Raw genomic sequence first — 19093 nt, forward strand, 5'->3', positions numbered from 1 at the left:
GGAGGGGAGGCCGGAGACCTCCACCAGTAACAGAGAGGGGCTGGGAGTAGCTGAGGCCTTTCCTCCCTGGAGCCAAGCCCCCCACAGCTACTCCCATGGGCAGGTACCTAAGGCAGGGACTGATCCTTCCCTGGTGTTGGGCTGGGCGGTGAATTGGGAAGACTTCACTTTCGTTATTGTCCCGTAAAACAAAGCTGGTCGGTCCTAGGAGAAGGAGAGCTTGTTGGGGAACATCTGCCCCAGACTCTGGGTTTAATCCTGACCACTGGCTTTCCACCTGGTTTAAAGGTTTGGCGTGTCCGTGCACAGTCACGAGCAGCAGCAGCTCTGTACGGACCCAGCTTCACCTCTGCGGCCGGCTCTCGGGACGCCTGTAACGCCGCTGCCTTATTTACACCGTTAAAGCTGGTGGGCTTTGAACTGGAGCTGCTGACCCCGTGCTGCCACGTGGTGCTGGACTTGCAGAAGGCTTTCTGGAGCAGACCTTCCCAGTTCTTATAGCGGCTGAAGAGCTTGGTAGCTCTAAGGAACCACGTGGGAAGGCACCATCCATCTTGCTTTGACGTCTGTCAAGGCTTGGCTGGACTTGAGATTTGTGAAGTGGAATCACACTGTGTCATGTGCCAAGGATCGGCCCTAATGAAGTCCAGGGCGAGGCTTTCCTGCCACGTTCGCAGAGCTTGCCAGGCCTGGGGGAGCTGCCGAGGGCATCCCTCAGACCCCGGCAGGGTAGAGCGTGCGTCCTTTCCCACAAGCCCTCGCTCATGAGCGTGTGTTTTTGGCAGCTGAGCAGTCCCCAGGAGCTGCTGCTGCCTTTCCCTGCCCCGCTGGGGCCCGAGCTCGACTCGCCTCTTGTCCTCGAGGAGTTGGGCTTGCTCTGAGTGAGTGACCTTAATGTGTTAAGAGGGACTGGGCTCCCCAGGGCCCCGAGCTGGCTGCCTCTGCTGAGAGATTAGATGGGCCCTGCTGCCAGTTCCTGCCAATTCTCGGAGCTGTGCCAGCGGATTTGCTGGAATAAACTCCCAGCCCCAAACCCTTCCATCCACGGGGACCCTCTGTGTATTTTTTAATATGAAACAAACTGCTGAATCTTCCTGTTTACATGCTGCAGCATCAGATACTGGCTCTTTCCTTTAGGGCCAGACGGTGGTGGATTGATGTGGTGTTCTTCAAAACTCTTCTAATCCCCCTCTCCCATCAAACTGTAACCACCTCGCTGAAGGTGATGCTCTCCCTGTGGGAGAACAGGACGGTGCTGGCGGAGAGGTGTCCTGGCAGTGGTCATTTCCCAGAGTAAACGTGCACCAGCAAAACCCCGGTGATGCAGCACCCAACTTCTTACTGCTTTGCTTATGGCTCTTGACCCGGCTGGGACACAACGTCCTCCTCCATGGAAAGAGAGAAGGAAGGACGTGGGTGCAGAGATGGGAGCGTGGCCCCAAGGACAGGTACCCCCTGCGTGCTCCTGGGGCGGCCCCAGCCTGGTGCGAGGGGTGAGCAGAGGGGGAGTCCTGCGGAGAAAAGGTCTTAAATATCTCCTCGTTCACCTTTCCGTGGGTGCCCTCCTCCTTCCTTCCTGCTTAAGTCCTTATTGCAGTTCATGTCTGGTGGGAGAGAGAGGAATCTTTCTTCACGGGGAGTCCTGGATTCAACCGGGGGCAGAGCGGCGCCCACCCCAAGGTGAGTTTTCCTTCCCTCCGCCGGCTTTGCGCCTGCCTCTTCCACAGGCTGGGACAAGGTCCCTGCACTTGGGCACTTTGATCAGGACCTAAGTACCGGGAGCCTGCTCTCGACATCAAAGGCAAAGCTTCCCTCTGAAATCATCTCGGCCGCTGAAGGACGGTGAGCGCGGGGGCTGCAGCACCTCGGGGCAGGGGACGGGAGAGTGCCCGTCCCCAGGCTGGGCCGGGGAGTGGACACGCTCGGACGGAGCTGGGGCGGCTGCCGGTGGCCGTGGGGTGTGAGCCGAGGCTGGGACAGCCCCGGGCTCCGGTGGCTCTGGGGGCAGAAGCAGCCCCGGTGAGGGTCTGGCCCAGCAGAGTGGCATGACAGTGACACGACACTGTCCCTGCCTGTGGCCTTCCCCTTGTTCTTTGTCCCCTTCCTATGAAGTGGAGCCTGACACAAAGCCCAGAGCTCTGATCACAGAGGTGACACGCAGGAATCAAAAACAATCTGGGCCAAACTCTGCTCCTTGCCCTCTCCACCTCCCGTTCTGCATCTCCTGGATGTCTTGGGCCAGACGTCGTCTCTGGAGCAGGATGACACCTCCAGGGCGACGCTAATCCCCTGCAGCTGCTGTCTAGCGTGGGGCGGGCGGTGCTGGGGGTGAGGGAAATATTTATTTTGAGTTTTGCCATTGGCCACTGCCCAGGAAAAATGAGTGACGGTCCTGGGGACTTTGGCCACTTCAGCACGCAGGGAGACCTGATCTTCCTGCCCCGCTGGCGCCTGCGGGAGAGGGGTGAGAGCTTCCCTCAGGGGGCTGCGAAATGGGACCACCCAAGCAAGAGTTTATTTGGATGAGGGAGCGGCTGTGCACCCTGAGAGCTCCCCTGGGATGTGGTGGGGAAAGCCCCAGAGCCACCAGAGGTGAGAAGATGATGGATGCCAAGTTGTGGTGAAGCAGACCTGCAGAGCGGCTGCTCCGCCATCAACCCCTGCGTTGCCCCTGCGGCCCCAGAAATGCTTTTCCTCCCTGTGACACGAAGGGTCTGGCACCACGGGGAGCGGGCTGGCGGCTGTGGGGTGAGTGCAAGGGGCACGAGCAGCACACACGTGTGCTGAGCTCAGCGTGGCCAGCGGGCGCATCCCACCCACAGCAGGGCTGTGCTGGTACCGACCCCTGCCCGGGCAGCAGGTCCAACCCCTCCCAGGGCCCCGCTGCTCTTCCCTCCGTCCCCAGCATCGTTTCCTCTGGCCTTGAGGCCGGCCGGTCGCTGCTCGGCGTATCCCAGCCCCAGTCCTTCCTCTGCTTCCTCTCTGCTTTCCGGGTCCTCTCCTCAGCAGTGCATGGGGGACCATGCCCTGGAGGCAGGAGGAAGAGGAGGAGGCAGGAGGAAGCATGTTTCTCTCTGCGGGCAGAGCGAGCCCCTGCCAGCCCTGGTCACCCCATCAGCCACGCTCCAGTGGCACGTGGAGCCCCATCCCGCAGCAACCAGCGTGGCAGAGCCCGGAGGCCGCTGAGCTCCTGTGGTCTTTTCCAGGTCGGGCTTCTCCAGACTATTTTTGGGAAGCTGGGAGCTGCCTGGTGGGGGTGGATCCTGGCAGGGCTGCCTGGTGTCTGCCACGGCCAGGCTGAGTGGGACTCACAGCTCCTCCGAGCCACCAAAAGCCCTGTCCCGTGCAGCGGGTGCGGCCCTGCCCTCCCCGGGGTCTTGCAGCCCTGGGTGGCCAGAGGCAAGCCAACCCCGCTGTGGGCACGCGGGGCCGAGCGGGAGCCTCCGGCAAAGAGCCCGGGCCCTGCCGAAACACCGGGCTTTGTCTGCAGCGGGGTCCCTCGCTGCTGTCCATGAGCGTTTCCAGATGGCCCCGGGCTCCTGGCACCGCTGCAGCATCCGGGGAAAAGCGGGAGGGGGTGGGAAGTGATGTCCCTGCTCCCCACCCCAGGCAGCCGGGACCTCTGCTCCCAGCGCTGCTAATTCCCCCCGGGGAATTGCTCCCAGCCCCCATCCCACCCTGAATCAGCAAGGAGCCCCCTCCCCTGCCACGGCAGGGCTGCCCCGGGAAGGGGATGCCACGAGCATCCGACCTTGGCCATCCCTGCCCAGCTCAGCTGGCTTTGACCTTGGCCATCACTGCCCAGCTCAGCTGGCTTTGACCTTGGCCATCCCTGCCCAGCTCAGCTGGCTTTCCCTGCGAGCCAGGCTTCTCTCCGGGTACCGGGCTTTGGGGGTCCCCACGCCTGCATCCCGCCGAGCCCTCAGCACTCCCGGGAGAGAGGGGAAACAACACGGCTGCCGTGGGAAATAAATCCCGTTGGCGGAAATGCATCTGCCGTGGGAAGTGCAGCTACTGTGGGAAATGCATCTGCCGTGGGAAATGGCCCCTGGAGCCGCCTCTGCGGGGGCGAGGAGGGGCAAATCCCAGCCACGCTTCCCTCCTGCCTCGCCTCTCGGCCAGGTTTGTGCCTTTTGGGAGCGCCCGGTGCCGGTGTGGCCGCGGTTCGGGGCAGGCCGGGGTTCTTCTCTCCCTGATTTTGGCTCCTCGCTTGGCTGCGGTGACGTGCTGGGTCTGAGCCAAGCGTGTTTCCCAGGGAATGGGCTAACGGCCAGGAATCGCTGCCCAGGGTGGGCAGGGATGGAGGCCGGGGCAGGGGACGGGTGGCCCAGGCCATGGGGTCCCCCCCTGCCCCTGGGAAAGCGGGGCGAGAGCCAGCATCGGTCCTTCCCTTTTAAAGTAATTAGTGGCTGACGAGTGGCGGGGCAGCTTGGGGTAATTTAGTGCTGGGAAGTGGCTGCAGCCAAGTCTCGGGCGCTGAGCCAGCAGCTCTGGGTGCTGGGGAGGGGGAAGGATGGGGTGGGGGGCAGGCACAAAGGCTTCGTCCCTACCGTGAAGTGGGGGATCCCCTCTCACCGGGGCTGGCAGGGTGGGGATGGGGGCAGAGGGACAGCCGGAGCCCCAGGGACGGGGACGGAGGGGGAGGTCCCTGCATCAAGCCACCAGCCCCGGGGGAAGAGGCAGGGCCCGGGTGCTGGTCCTGTGAATCCATACCTCCCCCTCCCCCACCACCCCATAGGGTCATCCCCACAGCGCTGGGTCAGCCCCACACCACCCCACTGGGGTATTAACTGCGCCAGGCCTCTGCTGCCCATCCCCAGGCAGCTCAAACCCGGCCGGGCTCCCACCCCGCTGAGCACCACCAGCGCAGGCCGGGCCCCCGCTGCCTCCATCGCCACCGCTGCCGCCCGCTCGGGTTTGGTTTTTCCTTCCCCTTAAAGGCTGAGCAACATTTTTCCCTGGATAAAGCCAATTTCCTACCCCCGGGTCTAATCTTTCCCACTCCCACGATTATTTCCCTCATCTCCCCAGCGGTCGCGGCTCCTCCTGCTTTCCTCTGCCGAGACAGGATACGGCCACCCCCTTCCCCCCAGGAACCACGCCGGGGCCGCCCGGGGACACAGAGCCGAAGCACCCGGTAAACCGGCTCCGGGACGGACCGTGCACCGGCCCCCGGTGGCCCCTGCCCAGGGCCGGGAGGTGGCCACCCCAGGGCTGGCCGGGGGAGAACAAGGCGCGCTGTGTTCCCGGCCAGGCCGTGGCCGCTGCCGTGGGAGCTGGTGAATGGCGGCTCTGTCCGCTGCCGGGGTGCAGCTGCTTCGCTGACACCCCCCCCCCCAAAATGGCAGCCCCAGGGTGGGGGCCGCTGCGGGGCCATCGCCTTCCCCACATCCCCCGGCGCAGCGCCCAGCCCCCGTGGGTGCCAGGCAAGGTGGCACCCCCAGGCAAGCCCCCGTCACCACAAAATCCACCACTGCCCCCCCCGGCACGGCTCCTGTCCCCATCCCGCGGCACAAAGGACGGCACCACGGTTCTCCACGCGCCCGACCCCTTTAATACACACGTACAAGGCCCTGCCGTGGGACCACGTGGCTGCGGCGGCGGCAGGGTGGGGGCCGAGCTGAGCCCAGCGAGGGGGGTGGCAAAGGTGGCGTCTCCCCCTCCTCGTGCTGCCTTTAGGCACCACGTCCCCGTATCCCCGGGGTTCAGCGGGAGCCACGGCCGCCAGCTCGGCCCTCCCCTGCCCTGGCAGGCGGCAGCAGCTGAGACCTGCCAGCTCGTAGCACTTGTGAGCAGCCCCCGACCCGCTCAGCACAGGCACAGCCCAGCGGGTTCACGCGGGATGAAGGGACCCTGCTGGGACCCCGTCACAGAGGTGGGTGTAAGATGATGGGTGACAACCTGAGGGTCACGGCCAGGGGCGGGGGGCAGGCGCCGGGGAGCAGGCAGGACCTCGCCGCCCTCCACTCCCCCCAGTGACCACCCCCTGGTCCCAGCCCAGCTGCTCCGGAGGGGCTGGGGGAGGGCACGAGGGGAGGGACAAGGGGAGGGGGAGGTCAGGTCCATCGTTAGCACCATGGTGGTGGGGGAGGCTCGGGGAGGGGTCAGACCCACTCCTGCAGGGAGCGCTTGCAGTACAAGAGCATTCGGGGCGCGCCCTTCCTCTGCATCTGCACGATGACATAGATGAGGCCGAGGATGCAGAGCAGCAGCACCAGCAGCACCAGCACCATGACGACGCTCATGGTACGCGTGTACTCATCGATCTGCACCACCACGTCCACGTCGCCGCCCGGCTGGCGGCCGCCCTCGCCGTAATCCTCCTCGTCTTCCTCCTCCTCCTCCTCTTCCTCCTCCTCCTCGCCTTCAACCCGCCCGTCCCCGTCGGGGTTGAAGGGGGGTCGGTCCACATCGGGCCAGCGGGGGTGGGGGTCCGGGACCAGCTCCGTGTGACAGCCCATGAAGTCCCGCAGGATGGATTTGGGATAACCCGGCTCCGTCCTGAGCCGCTCGTTGTCGAATTTCCAGTACTTTGTGCCTCTGTAGAAGTAAGTGGAGGCTGGAGGTGGGGGGAGAAGACGGAGGTGAGGGGTAAGCGGGCAGGCGCAGGGCACCCCACAACCCGGGTACGCCCGCAGGCGCCCAGGACAGCGGGTTTTACTCCGGGACCGGTGAAACCCTTCAGAAAGGGCTTCACCGCTGACTCCCGGGCACCCTCCCAGGGTGGCCAGGCCACCACCCCTCTGGTCCCCCCGCCACCACCCAGCCCTCTCCTCCTCCTCTACTTACAGGCATCCGGGCTGAGGAAGGCACCCTTGGGTGAGGGAGGGATGCCCACCCACACGGAGATGGGTTTCGGGTACCCGGGGTCCACTGAGCGGGTGTCTTCATTAAAGCGCCAGTATCTGGGGGAAAAGGGGGTTGAGGAGCATGGGGGGGGCTCCACCACCCACCATGCCCACCCCTGCCAGGGGCCAGGAGGTGGCAGAGCAGGGAGGAGGACCCCAGAGCCACTCACCTGTCCCCACGGAAGAAGAAGGTGTGCCCCGTGGGTTCCCACCAGACGGCCGTGTCGATGCTGTCGTAGGGGATGCCCTGCCCGTAGGTGACCAGGGGTTGTGGGTACCCGGGCTCCAGGTTGGCTTCACGGAAGAGCCAGTACCGGTCACCTGGAGAGGGGCAAGATGGAGAAGGGGGGGATGAGGTGGCAACGTGGGGTACGATGCCTGCGGCCACCCCGTCCTTTTGGGATCAGGCATCGGCTCCGGCTGGGGAGGTGGCTCAGGCTGGGGTAAAGCCAACCAGCCCTCAGCAGCGTAGGGGGGCACTGGGGTCCCCCCTCCACCTCGGCCCTCCCACCCAGTTTCCCTGCTCACCTTTAAAGAAGACGAACCTCCCATCGTGCCTCTCGTAGGCAGCATCGATGTCCCCGGGGAGGCCCCGCCAGAAGTGCCCGATGGGCATGGGGTAGTTGTCCAGCACCCGATTGTGCCGGACCCTCCAGAACCACCGGCCCTGGTGGGAAACGGGGAGTTGGCAGAGGATGGAGGGGACACGGGGACACAGTCCCAGTGCCAGGCATCTCACTGGGGGATCTTCCCACCCAGGGACCCGCCACATCCCCAGGGAAGGGGCAGGAGGGGGTCCCGGCACGTACCTTGAACACAAACATCTCCCCACGCAGCACCGCCACCGTGTCGAAGTTCCCATCGCAGATGTTGGGGCCGTACTGGTCAGGTCGGTCTGGGCCGCCGGGTTTGGGGGGTCGCTCCGGTTTCCCCGGGGAGGGTGGTTTAGGGGGTCTCTGATCTGGCCTGCCAGGTCTCCGGGGTGTCACGGTGGGCAAAGGCTTGGTGGGCTGAGGTTGCCCATCTGCGGTACCTGGATCGGGCAGGCGAGAGAAGGGATGGGCTGATGCAGACCAGAAGCACCCGTGCCTCAGTTTCCCCACACACGGGCCCAGCATCCCACCTCTGGGCTGATCCTCCACCCAGCTCCTCACCGTACAGCTGCTGGATGCCCTTGAGGTCATCCTCGGGCAGCTGGAAGTTCTCCGTGTCCATCCACTGGTAGAAGGGAGCCATGATAGCGCTGGGGTTGCTGGAGTGCTCCAGGCCCAGCGAGTGCCCCAGCTCATGCACGGCCACCAAGAAAAGGTTGTTCCCTGCAGGGAAAGGCACCGTCAGCAAGACGGGGTGGAGGACACAACGCATTGGGCGGGCCCTTGACCCCAACACCCTGCGATGAGGGTGCTCCCACGGTGGAGCTGCTCTCCCTGCCCACACCGGCGCATCCCCCTGCCCTCAAACCCAGGGACCCACCAGGTTCCTCTGGTTGCCTTCACCACCCGCCTTGACCCTCAACTCACCAGACACATCCGCGTTTTCCAGCGTCCAGGGCTCATCCGAGTCAAAATGCGTGTCCCCCCCCATGCCAGGCCCGGGAAAATAGGCGTGAGCCAAGAACCCGCCGACGCCGTCGAAGGGGGAGCTGTCTCCGTGGAAGCCGGAGGCGAAGAGCACCATGATGTCGGCCTCCTTCTTCCGTTTCTGCCGGATGTCCTCGTAGGGCACCTCCCGGAAAGCCAGCGGCGTGGCTTGCTCCCACACCCGGAAAGCTCGGCGGACGGCCTCGTACGAGTGGTACCGACCCAGCTTCTCCGTGTAGTTTTGGATGCTGGGGGGGGGGTAACAGAGCTCGCTGGGACCGGCTGGGGACAGTGCTTGCTCCCCAAGGGGGTCCATGGGTGGGGGGGGAGCCCTTGGAGATGTTGGGTACCTGAAGGTGAGATGGCTCTGGCTCCAGCGCCGCCCCGTCAGCGCGTACCGCTTCCGTCGCATGTTGGATTTCATCCGCGTCCCAAACTGGTCCGGGACGCCGCAGCGGGGACGTTTCATCCACCTGCCAGGAGGGCATCGAGCCAGGGCTCAGGCCGAGGTCCCCGAGGGGTTACGGCAGCCGCGGACGGCGAGGGAGGTGTCCCGGGTGCAGCCCCCAAGAAGGGGAGATGCAGCTCCCACGCGAGACAGAGCTCCGGGGCCAGCGGGCGAAGGCCGGGAGCGAGAGGACACGGAGAAACTCACGCCTTGGTCTCCTCGTCCAGGACGCCGGTGACGGTGATGCCGTAAAACTTCTGCATCTCGGCGAGGGCCGAGGCGAAGGTCTGAGCCGAGCGCATGGTGGAGAGCTGCCGGCTGGGCTGCGGCAGGTACCCGTAGAGCCGCAGCCAGGCCTGCGCCGCGGAGAGCCGCGCGTGAGAGCCCCGCGGGGACACCGGGAGCGCCCCGGGGGGACGCAGCTCCCCGAGACCCCGCTGCCACCCCAGCCCTACCGCCTGTCACCCGTGCGCCAGGTGCCGGGGGCGAGCGCCGCGCCCAGCACGGGCAGGGCAGGGCAGGGCAGGCCGGGGCACGCGGGCGGGAGCGGAGCCCCGGCCCTGCCCGAAATTGGGGTGTGTGGGGGGGGGATCCTCTGATCTCGGGGGGCCGCCCTGCCCCCGGGGAGAAGGCAGCTGGCAGGGGCCGGCCCGCCCAGCCCCCGGCCTCTTCCGGAGGGGTCCCCTGGGAGCTGCGGACGGACGTGGGGCCAGGCCACCCCACCCCGCGGCCCCGGGACCCCCGCCCCGGCCTCCACCCACAAAGGGGCTTCTGTCCTGCGGGGCCGGCAGCCCCCCGGGGCGGGAGGGGGGTGCTGGGCCGCGCCGGGGCTCTTCCTTCCTGCGCCAGCCTCCGCCTCCTCTTGGCTTTTTAAATTACTTTTTTCTTTCTAATTTTTATTTTTCTTTCTAATTTTTGTATTTTATTTTTCCTTTTAATTCTTATTTTTAATTTTTTCTTTTTCACTCTTTTATTTTTCCTTTTAATTTCTGTATTTCATTTTTCCTTTTAATTTTCATTTTTAAGTTTGTTTCTTTTTCATTTATTTTTCCTTTTAATTTTCATTTTCTGTCTTTTTTCCTTTTACTTTTTAATACTTTTTTCCTTTTAATACTTTTTTTTTCTAAATTCCTTTTTTTTTTCATTTTCCAATTGTTTTCATTTTCCAATTTTTCCATTATTCTCCCATTTTTTCCATTACTCTCCAATCTTTTTCATTCTCCAATATTTCTCCTTCTCCAATTTTCGATAACAATAATTTAACCTTTCCATTCCGAAACATTTTTCACCTTTTATTCATTTTTTTACCCCCCCCCGCACCCCTCACTATAGCAAAGACGTTTCTCAAAGGCCCTTTCACCCCCCCCTTCCCCGCCGCGGCCCCGCGTGGGCACAAAGCGCTTCCTCTCCCCCGCCGCCCCCGGGGGACACGCCGGTCCCCCCCCGCCCCGCCTGCACCTGCGGCCGCCGGCGCTGCCCGCCCCGAGGGGCAGGTGCAGGCAGGGCGCGGGCAGGGCGCGGGCAGCGCGTCCCGGGGACCCCCCCCCCGCACCGCACCCCGCGCCCCCCCCGCTCACCTCCGCGTTGATCTCCTCGCCCGCCGCCCCCACCAGCAGCACCAGCAACACCAGCAGCGGCGGGGGGCGCCCGCCCGCCCGGCAGGGGGCGCCGCCACCTCCGGCCATAGCGCGCTGCCGCCGCCGCCGCCGCCGGGTCGCGGCTGCCCTGGGGCCGCGCCGGGCCGAGCGCGGCGGTGCGGGAGCTACGCGGTCCTCATGGCCCGGGGCCGGGGGGCTGCGCGCCCTGCATGGGGCGGCGCTGCCAAGCGCGGCCCTTCGCCTCCCGGCCCGCCTTTGTGGGGGAGATCAGGCCGGCGGCGCACGGCACATGGGCGGCCACCGCGGCGCGGCGCGGCGCGGCTCGGCTCGGCTCGGCGCGGCTCGGCTCGGCTCCCGTGCCCGGCCCTGCCCGCGGGAGCAGCGCAGCGGAGCGGGGCGGCAGCGGTGCGCCTCGGCGGGGAGCGGGCGGGGCGGGGCCGCGCCGAGGGGCGGGGCCGCGGGGAGGGGGCGGGGCTGCGGCGGAGAGGGGCGGAGTCACAGGCTCCCACCATGGTGGGGTGGGAAGGGCCCTCTGGAGATCATCCAGCCCAGCCCCTGCCAGAGCAGGGACACCCAGAGCACGTCGCACAGGGTCGTGTCCAGGTGGGTTTGAATATCTCCAGAGCAGGAGCCTCCCCACCCTCCCTGGGCAGCCTGTGCCCGGGCTCTGGCACCCTCCAAGTCAAGAAGTTTTCCCTCATATTCAGATGGAACTTCCCGTGTCTCAGTTTGTGCCCGTTGCCCCTTGTCCTGGCGCTGGGCACCACTGAGAAGAGTCTGGCCCCATCCCCTTGACACCCCCCCTAAGGTATCTGTAAGCATTGATCAGATCCCCCTCAGTCTGCTCTTCTCCAGCTGAACAGCCCCAGCTCCCTCAGCCTCTCCTCATAGCAGAGATGCTCCAGCCCTCTGACCATCTCCGTACCCCTCTGCTGGACTCTCTCCAGTAGCTCCTTGTCTGTCTTGAACTGGGGGGCCCAGAACTGCACACAGTTACTCCAGGTGTGGCCTCACCAGGGCCGTGTAGAGGGGGAGGAGAACCTCCCTTGACCTGCTGCCCACACTCGTCCTCACACACCCCAGGACACCATTGGCCTTCCTGGCCCCAAGGGCACATTGTTGGCTCATGGGGAACTTGGTGTCCACCAGAACTCCCAGGTCCTTCTCCACAGAGCTGCTTCCCAGCAGGTCACCCCCAGCCTGTACTGGTGTGTGGGGTTATTCCTCCCAAGGTGCAGGACCCTACACTTGCCTTGGTTGAACTTCATGAGGTTCCTCTCTGCCCAGGTCTCCAGCCTGGCCAGGTCGTGGGTGCCCTCACACCGACACCCCCCACCCCAGCCCAGTGTGCACAGCCGGAGCCATCGCCTGTCCCGCGCAGGCACCACCCCAGGCCCTGCCCGCCGCACCCGCCCGCTCACCCCCCCCACTCGGGGCTGCACCACCACCCGCCCATCCCCGGACTTTGTCCCCACAGCCCCACCGCCGAGCCTGGCTCCTTCCCCCACCCCAAAGCCACGAGGGGGGTCCCTGACACCCGCCGGAGTTACAACACAGGGAGATGTGCCAAGGCGGGCCCTGCCGGGGAGGGAGCGGGGCCGCGGGTTGAGCATTAACCTGGCACTGCTGGACTCGGACCACGGCGAAACCGGTCGTGCCGGAGCCAGTTTCACTGGAAGTCCCCAGAGGCTAAATATATCCCTCGTTGTTTGTCTTTCCTTCCCCAAAAGAAAACTCGGGGTGTAGGCACACGCAGATCCCCATCTCAGAAACTAATTGGCTACAGGATTTTGTTGAGGGTTTTGAAACGACCGGTGCCGAGATGCTCCCAGGGCCACGAAGCCCCCAGGCTCTCGGCGTGCGAGGACGGGCAGCGCTTGCAGGCGTCGCCTCATCTGAAGCCTGCAGGAGCTGGGCCTGTCTGAAAGGGAACGGCTGAAATACACCACGGCAGCAGCTTTGTGACACGAGGAGACGGATTTTTACTGCTCAGAAGTCTTGGAGTCTTTCATCAGACAGACACGGAATGAAAGATTGAGGGCAGCGCATCAGCACCCTGCTCCGAATACCCGAGAGGCTGCAGCCACCTCCCCGCAGGAATAAAAGGATTAAAAAGGAGCTTCGCCCAGGGAACAAGGTCCAGCCTGCCCTCCCCAGGGCCACCACGGCACCGGGGGTTCTGCTCCCATGGGGAAGAAGCGTGGAGCCCGGGCAGGAGCTGCTGCCCCTGGACTCGCCCATGGGCACTGCCCTCCCTTGGGCTGGCAGCTCCTCGGGAGGAGCAGCCCACCACAAAAGTTCTGGGCTGATGGCACACACAAGCTTAAACCAAAGCTCTTCTTTTAGACCCAGCCTGGAGCACAGAGGGGTTTCCAACCTCTCCCTTCCACATTTCATCTTGTGCTGTTTGGCAAAAGGATCAGATACTGAAATTTCTCTATAGAGCAGGGCGAGAGGGACCCAGAACATGACCCAGGAGCTTGTCTGAGCTGGCTTACAGCAGGGAGATGTTCTGGTGAGAAAGTCCAGCGCAGTGTCCTTGCCTCTCGCTACTCAAAGCACGCTCAGAGCCCCCTGACAATCAGGCAGTGCGAGCGTGCGAGACACTCTCCCTTTAGCAACAGCTTCCCACGCTACCTTCTTCCTCCTTCCCAAAAGGCATCTATGGCTTTTATAGAGATTTTTTTTCTCTTTTTTTTTTAAAAAAAAAAAAAAAAAAATCAGCAAAAGTAGCGACCGTGGGATGGCTGGAACCGCCGGTGCTGACTGCAGCACATACAGCAGCGAGGATGAAATCTGCTACAAACACATTTCTTCAGTCAGCAACTCAAACTTGGAAGTAGCCCGACTTGAGGCCACAAACACCCCCGAGATGCTGAGCAGGCAAGAAGAGCGTGGGAGGTGCGTGACAGCCTGCACCGGTCAGAGCTGCGCTGGAGAACGTGGTTGAACATCAGGGTCTTTGAGGCTCTGAAATCACAGTCCCAGCGGCCCCTACCTCAAGGGGAAGGAGAAGTACTTGTTCCCCGACTTGCAGCGGATTTCCTCCCACTGGACACGCAGCAGGAGAGCTGAGTCCTCAAACCCGTCCACGATGTCCTGGAAAACAGACGCCGGAGTCAGTACCCAGAGGTGGATCTGCCAGAGGATGGACTTACAGAACCACAGACTGGGTTGTGTTGGAAGGGACCTTAAAGCCCATCCAGTCCCAACCCCCTGCCACGGGCAGGGACACCTTCCACCACACCAGGTTGCTCCAAGTCCCATCCAACCTGGCCTTGAACACTGCCACGGAGGGGGCAGCCACAGCTTCTCTGGGCAACCTGGGCCAGGGTCTCACCACCCTCACAGCAAAGAATTTCTTCCTCACATCTCATCTCAATCTCCCCTCTTTCAGTTTAAAACTGTTCCCCCTTGTCCTGTCACTCCATGCCCTTGTCAAAAGCCCCTCTCCAGCTTTCCTGTAGCCCCTTCAGGCACTGGAAGGTGCTAGAAGGTCTCCCCAGAGCCTTCTCTTCTCCAGGCTGAACAGCCCCAGCTCTCTCAGCCTGTCTCCACAGCAGAGGGGCTCCAGCCCTCTGAGCATCTCCGTGGCCTCCTCTGGACTCGCTCCAACAGCTCCGTGTCCTTCTGATGTTGGTGCCCCAGAGCTGGACGCAGCACTGCAGGGGGGGTCTCCCGAGAGCGGAGCAGAGGGGCAGAATCCCCTCCCTCGCCCTGCTGGCCACGCTGCTGGGGATGCAGCCCAGGACACGGGTGGCTTTCTGGGCTGCCAGCGCACGTTGCCAGCTCATGGTGAGCTTCTCGTCACCCTCCACCCCCAAGTCCTTCTCCTCAGGGCTGCTCTCAATCCATTCTCCAATGGATTGTGAGTCGGCAGCTCCTTCTCTGAACCAAGCCAGAGACGAGGCCATTTGTGGCTGGAAGCCTCTGACTTCCCTCTGGAGAGTGATTTAACTCATGTTCCCCCCAAAAGCTTCTCTTCTTTCAACCCAGTGAACTTTGTCTTGCTCAGTGAAGAGAATTTCCTGCTCTCCACCCTCAGCAGGGAGACGTGGCCGGACACCAGCTCTGCTCTCGCCCTGCTCTCCACGCTGCGTGGGGACGCACCTGCAGCGCCCGCAGACATGGCCCTTCCAGCCTGCCAGACAGGTCCCCCACGCACCAGGCCAAGCTGATGTGGAACGACGGCTCCTGAAGACAAAACAGGGATGAGATCGTGAGGGCTACGGGAGGCTTTGCTCAACGCACGGAGCCGCAGTGGCAGATCTGGTGTGATGCCACCCTGCCTGGGATGGCAAAGGTAGGAGGACCCCAAAGCTGGGAGCCCCCCTTGCCATTGGCCAAGCTGATATGGACAGTGCTGGAGGCGAGATGAGCCCCGGCTTCCCCACCCTTTTTGGACACCAGTGGACAAGGCTGCCTCATTCCCAGCCTCCCCGTGGTCAGCTCTGCAGAAGCTTTTCCAACTGCACAGAGAACCTGTCATGGACGGTCCTGGAGCAGGTAGGTGGGTCACTTCTGAAGAACTCACAAGAGCCCCCTGCTCAGCTCCGGAGACGGAGAAATCTGGGTTTGGCCCTTCAAAACCCAAAACCTGTCCCCAAAGCTAGTACCAAGCAAAGAGGCTGGACCCGTGCCCCAGGAAACTGCCCAAGGAAGAGGCACAAGCATCGCCCTCAGTCCCACAGTGCTCACCCTAAGCCCATTCTGCCCTGGGACAACCCTGCTTCCACGCACAGTGGGGCACCAACCATGACGTTCATCATTCACCCCAGAAACCCGATTCTCAGGAGGCCACCAGAGAGTTAACACCCTCACTCTCCTGCGCAGGACGTGACACAGAAGTCATAGACCTGCGCTGGTCCCCTTCTCAGCAAGAGCATGTTCAGGGTGGTATGAACATCACCAACCGGCCCTGAGGAGACCATTTCAGGGTGTAACCTCCCCGCTCCTGTTTATTTGATCATTCCAAGGACCTCTCGCAGGGAACCAGCCAGCATGTCTGGACCGGCAGAGAAATATGTGGGAGAGCCCTCACCTTGTAGAATGTGGGAAGATCAAATTCCTCCAGAACTCTGTCCACTTCTGAGACCAGCTCCAGCAGCTGGAAATGCCCAGCAGAGACCTCCAAGCCAATGAAGGTCCTAAAGAAAGACAAGGAGAGACAGCAAGCACCCTTTTACGGTGGGAGAGGAAGAGGGGAACATGGGGAACTGGAAGTACCAAGCTGGAGAGATGTGACAAAGAGCTGCCTCCTCAAGGACTGTCTGGATGACGCTTTCTAGGCTCCAGGAGGGGAGGGGAAGACTAAGTCTCACCCAGGATCTGCTTCATCCCACCCGTGACCATCGTGGGCTGCAGTATGTGCCAGATTCAGCAACTTTTTTTGCAATTTTAGTCACCTTTCCTTTGACTTTTAAACTCCTTAATTGCATTCAATTGGAATCAGGCTTCTGAGCTGACACACAGGAGAATTAGCACCGTCTGAGCTATTTCTCTCCAGCTCTTGGAAGACCTGCACTGCAACTTCATGACCAGCTGCCAAAAGAGGTGGCCCCCAGCCCTGCTCGCCCCGGGCTGCTCACGCTGGCACGAGGGTTTGCACAACCACAGAACAAACCAGACGGGAGATGGCAGAATCTAACCCCAGCAGAAAGGCCTGCCTCAGGTCACGCTGTCAACCCATCTCCGCTCTTTGGAAGACTGAAATCCTGCAGCCTGAGGGTCGGCCACTGCTAACGAGACCAACGGCTTGCAGAGAATCAGCGCTGAAGCTAAAAATTCGTGTAAGTGGCTGGGGAAAAGTGTGAAACCTCCGGACACAAGGTGATGGCGTGCTGCCCCGTCACACGGCTCAGCCCGGTCGCCACGGGACGGGCAGGGTGATGCTTCCCATCCACCCAGCACCTCGCCCAGCTTTCTCCCCAGGCTGGACGGCTGCCCCGCCGCTCGCTCACCTGGTTTTGTTCTCGTTGGTGTAAATCTTCACTTGGTCAGCCACGCAGAAGAACCTGAAATAAAAAAGATCCTGTTTCAGCTGGTCAGGGAGAAAAAAAAATAATGAAAAAAGCAGAAGATGGGGAAGGGACAGGATTTCTGCCGAGCTGTAGAAAGATAATGGCAAACGTATGCCGCAATCGGACCGAATCGATGTAACCAGAACCTTTTTGGGCTCAAATTAATTCATTCCCCACCCCAGTTTGCAGCCTTCCAAAGCCCAGACGGTGACAGAAGCCCTGAAGCAGCTCGATGGGTGCCTGAGCCAGATGTGATGAAACCATCCCTGGTTTGCAGGATGGCGCAGCTCCGGCCTCGTCCTTGAGAGCCGAGACCCGACTTGCCTGGTGCCGGGTCCTGAGGCAGAGAGGAAAACTCCCCAGGGCTTTACTGGTGAAGCACCAGGTCCCAGAGAAGACTTTAGGTGCGGATAGTGGTGAAACCCAGGCGCCGAGGGAGGGGGAAGGGTGTGAGGAGGGCTGTCCCGGGGTCCCCACCTGTGGAAGGAGGCCAGGCGCTCCTTGAGGGAGCGGACGAAGGGGTCGATCCAGTGGTAGCGCAGGACCACGCACTGCGAGAGGCTGAGGTGGAACTCCTCCATGGCAGCCAGCGAGGGGACGTAGGTGCGAGCGCGGGACATCAGGAGCTCCAGCAGCTCCAGGAATTCCTCCTGGACTCTGTCTGCGGGGCAGCGCGGTCACAGCCACGTCCCAGCCAGGTCCCACCGGCCACGGATCCCCACCGGGGACAGACGGGTCCCCCCGGGGCTTCCGTCCCCGCCGTGCTCGTCGGGCCTCACCCGGCTGGGCTCCGTCCCGCCCTCCCGGTCCCGTCCCGGTTCCCCGGTACCTACAGGGCAGGTAGACGTGGGTGGCCCAGTTGCCCCGCTCGTGGGGGAAGCCGCGGACGCGGCCGCCGTGCCGGGAGCTGTCGTCGCTAACGGCCTCGTCCGGCTCCGCATCGCCCGGCAGGTCGGCGGGGACGGGCAGGCGGGGGCGGCCGGCGCTGCGGGGACCGGGGAGGAGGATGAGGAAGAGGAGGAGGATGAGGAGGAGGAAGGCCGCGCGCTCCCGCCGCCCCCCCCCCAAGGGCCCGTCCCGCCGCACCCACCTGGCCCGGGGGGGCCCCTGCGCGCCGCCGCCCCGGCGCCCCTCTTCCCCCTCCTCCTCCTCCTCCTCCTCCGAGCTGCTGTACCCCACCAGCGCGGCCCTCATGGCCGGCCCGGCCCCGCCTGCGCCCGCCGGGCCCTTCCGGGCCGGCGCCTCCGCCTCCCCTGGCCCCGCGGCGGTGCCGGTGCGGGCGGGCGGCGGCGGGGGCGCTGTTGTCGGCGCGGCCCGGCAGGGGGCAGCCGCCGCGGCCCGCCCCGCCCCGCCTCCTGCCGCCGCGGCCGGCCCGGCCCGGCCCGCTCCGCTCCCTCCCGCACCCCGCGGCCGCCGCCCGCCCGCCCGCCCGCCTCCGGCACCGGCACCCCCCTTCCCTTCCCTTCCTCCCGGCTCCCGCCGCCACGCCAGCGCGGGGCTCGGGCGGAGCGCGCAGGCCGCGGTCCCGCCGCCGGGGAGCGGGGCTGACAGGGGCCTCCCTCGCTCCCGCCGCAGGTGAGGGGCCCGGCCGCCGCCGCCGCCCTTTGTGTGGGCCCTCGCCGCGGCGGGGGCGGCCCCGGCCGGGCAGGGACCCCCCCCCGCACCCCACCGCGGGGCCTCCCGGCGCGGCGGTGAAAGGCCTCGGGGCGCCGTCGCCGCGGTTGCCCCGCAGGCCGGAGGAGCCCGTCCCATGGGGAGAGGCGGGCGGCGGGCCGGGCCTCGCCGCGGGCTGTGGCGGAGGCGGCGGCTGGCCTGCGAGCTCCCGGGCCGCCCCCGCGCCCCGCGGCCCCGCCGCGCCTCTCTCTGAGGCGGCCTCGGCCCGGCTGCGGGAGGCCCGGACGGCGGCGGAGGGCGGCGGGAGTCGGGCCGGCCCGTGGCGGAGCGGGCCGTGCCGTGGGCCGCTTCTCCAGTTTGAAAGTACCTCTGCTCTGCCGTCTGCTCTCCTTAAATGGTTGTCGCTTCCCACCTCCCACGGAGGGATGAGTTAGGCTCGGAGCTGGCGCCGGCTCGGGTACCCGTGCAGAGCCCTCGGTAAGCCAAGGTTGGTATTTCTTATTCTTCCCTACCAGGGGGGACACAAGCTTCCCCTCCCCGTTAGGCCGGAGGGTCTGCGATGCCAGCGCCGTTGGGTTGCTCCTGCCACGGTTAACGTTGCCCGCGGGGGAAGGTGGTGACTGGGCTGCAGGGAAGTTTTGTATCCCGTCGAGCTCGGGTTCGTAGCTGCGAGCCCTCCCTTCGTGGTGACAGCCAAGGTGAGCTACGTAGGAGAAAGAGGGGATCCAGCGTGCTGGCAGGGCTGCGGTGGGGCCTTTGGGCATTTTACTGCCTGAAATTGTGCCTGTGGACAAAGTACCGCAGCGTCCCCGTAGGCAGAAGCGTGGGCTGGCACTGCCCGAGCGGTGGGGCACGGTCCGGTGTCAGCTGAGCGCTGGGGGAGGTGGGGATGCTGGGAAGGGGGTTTCTCCGATGTCCTTTATAGCTTTGTTTTAAATACAACAAACGCTGTCCTGGCAGACCAAGGTTTTCCTGACCCTGGGTG

The 19093-nt window shown here is 63.9% G+C and overlaps 2 protein-coding genes across 2 annotated transcripts; both read right to left on the bottom strand.

The window, feature by feature from the left end:
• Window positions 1-5531: 5531 nt before the first annotated feature.
• Window positions 5532-10572, bottom strand: MMP15 (matrix metallopeptidase 15). The gene is made up of 10 exons (XM_068411462.1): window positions 10454-10572; window positions 9084-9232; window positions 8779-8901; window positions 8369-8676; window positions 8003-8164; window positions 7658-7881; window positions 7377-7515; window positions 7019-7169; window positions 6790-6905; window positions 5532-6559 (listed from the first exon to the last, which is right to left on the bottom strand). Exons 1-10 carry the CDS (start codon window positions 10559-10561, stop codon window positions 6105-6107), a joined length of 1935 nt encoding a protein of 644 aa, XP_068267563.1. The 5' UTR covers window positions 10562-10572; the 3' UTR covers window positions 5532-6104.
• A 2608-nt stretch (window positions 10573-13180) lies between these two features.
• USB1 (U6 snRNA biogenesis phosphodiesterase 1) lies at window positions 13181-17765 on the bottom strand. Its single transcript, XM_068411296.1, has 7 exons — window positions 17585-17765; window positions 17328-17479; window positions 16972-17155; window positions 16435-16488; window positions 15516-15621; window positions 14585-14668; window positions 13181-13573 (listed from the first exon to the last, which is right to left on the bottom strand). The coding sequence occupies exons 1-7, from the start codon at window positions 17686-17688 to the stop codon at window positions 13469-13471; spliced, it is 789 nt and encodes a 262-aa protein (XP_068267397.1). The 5' UTR covers window positions 17689-17765; the 3' UTR covers window positions 13181-13468.
• Window positions 17766-19093: the final 1328 nt, after the last annotated feature.

Source organism: Nyctibius grandis, chromosome 12 (assembly GCF_013368605.1).
Source record: "Nyctibius grandis isolate bNycGra1 chromosome 12, bNycGra1.pri, whole genome shotgun sequence".
In the NCBI taxonomy this organism is placed as follows: Eukaryota; Metazoa; Chordata; class Aves; order Nyctibiiformes; family Nyctibiidae; genus Nyctibius; species Nyctibius grandis.

Excerpts from the sequence above, each read along its gene's own strand:
- MMP15 (XM_068411462.1), bottom strand. The coding sequence starts at position 10,561 with ATGGCCGGAGGTGGCGGCGCCCCCTGCCGGGCGGGCGGGCGCCCCCCG. Across the intron at positions 9,233-10,453 it reads GCGAGGAGATCAACGCGGAG|GCCTGGCTGCGGCTCTACGG; the intron begins GTGAGCGGGGGG and ends TCCGCGGCGCAG. Across the intron at positions 6,906-7,018 it reads TTCTTCTTCCGTGGGGACAG|ATACTGGCGCTTTAATGAAG; the intron begins GTGAGTGGCTCT and ends CTTTTCCCCCAG.
- USB1 (XM_068411296.1), bottom strand. The coding sequence starts at position 17,688 with ATGAGGGCCGCGCTGGTGGGGTACAGCAGCTCGGAGGAGGAGGAGGAG. Across the intron at positions 16,489-16,971 it reads CGCCTGGCCTCCTTCCACAG|GTTCTTCTGCGTGGCTGACC; the intron begins GTGGGGACCCCG and ends TTTTTATTTCAG. Across the intron at positions 15,622-16,434 it reads ACCAACGAGAACAAAACCAG|GACCTTCATTGGCTTGGAGG; the intron begins GTGAGCGAGCGG and ends GTCTTTCTTTAG.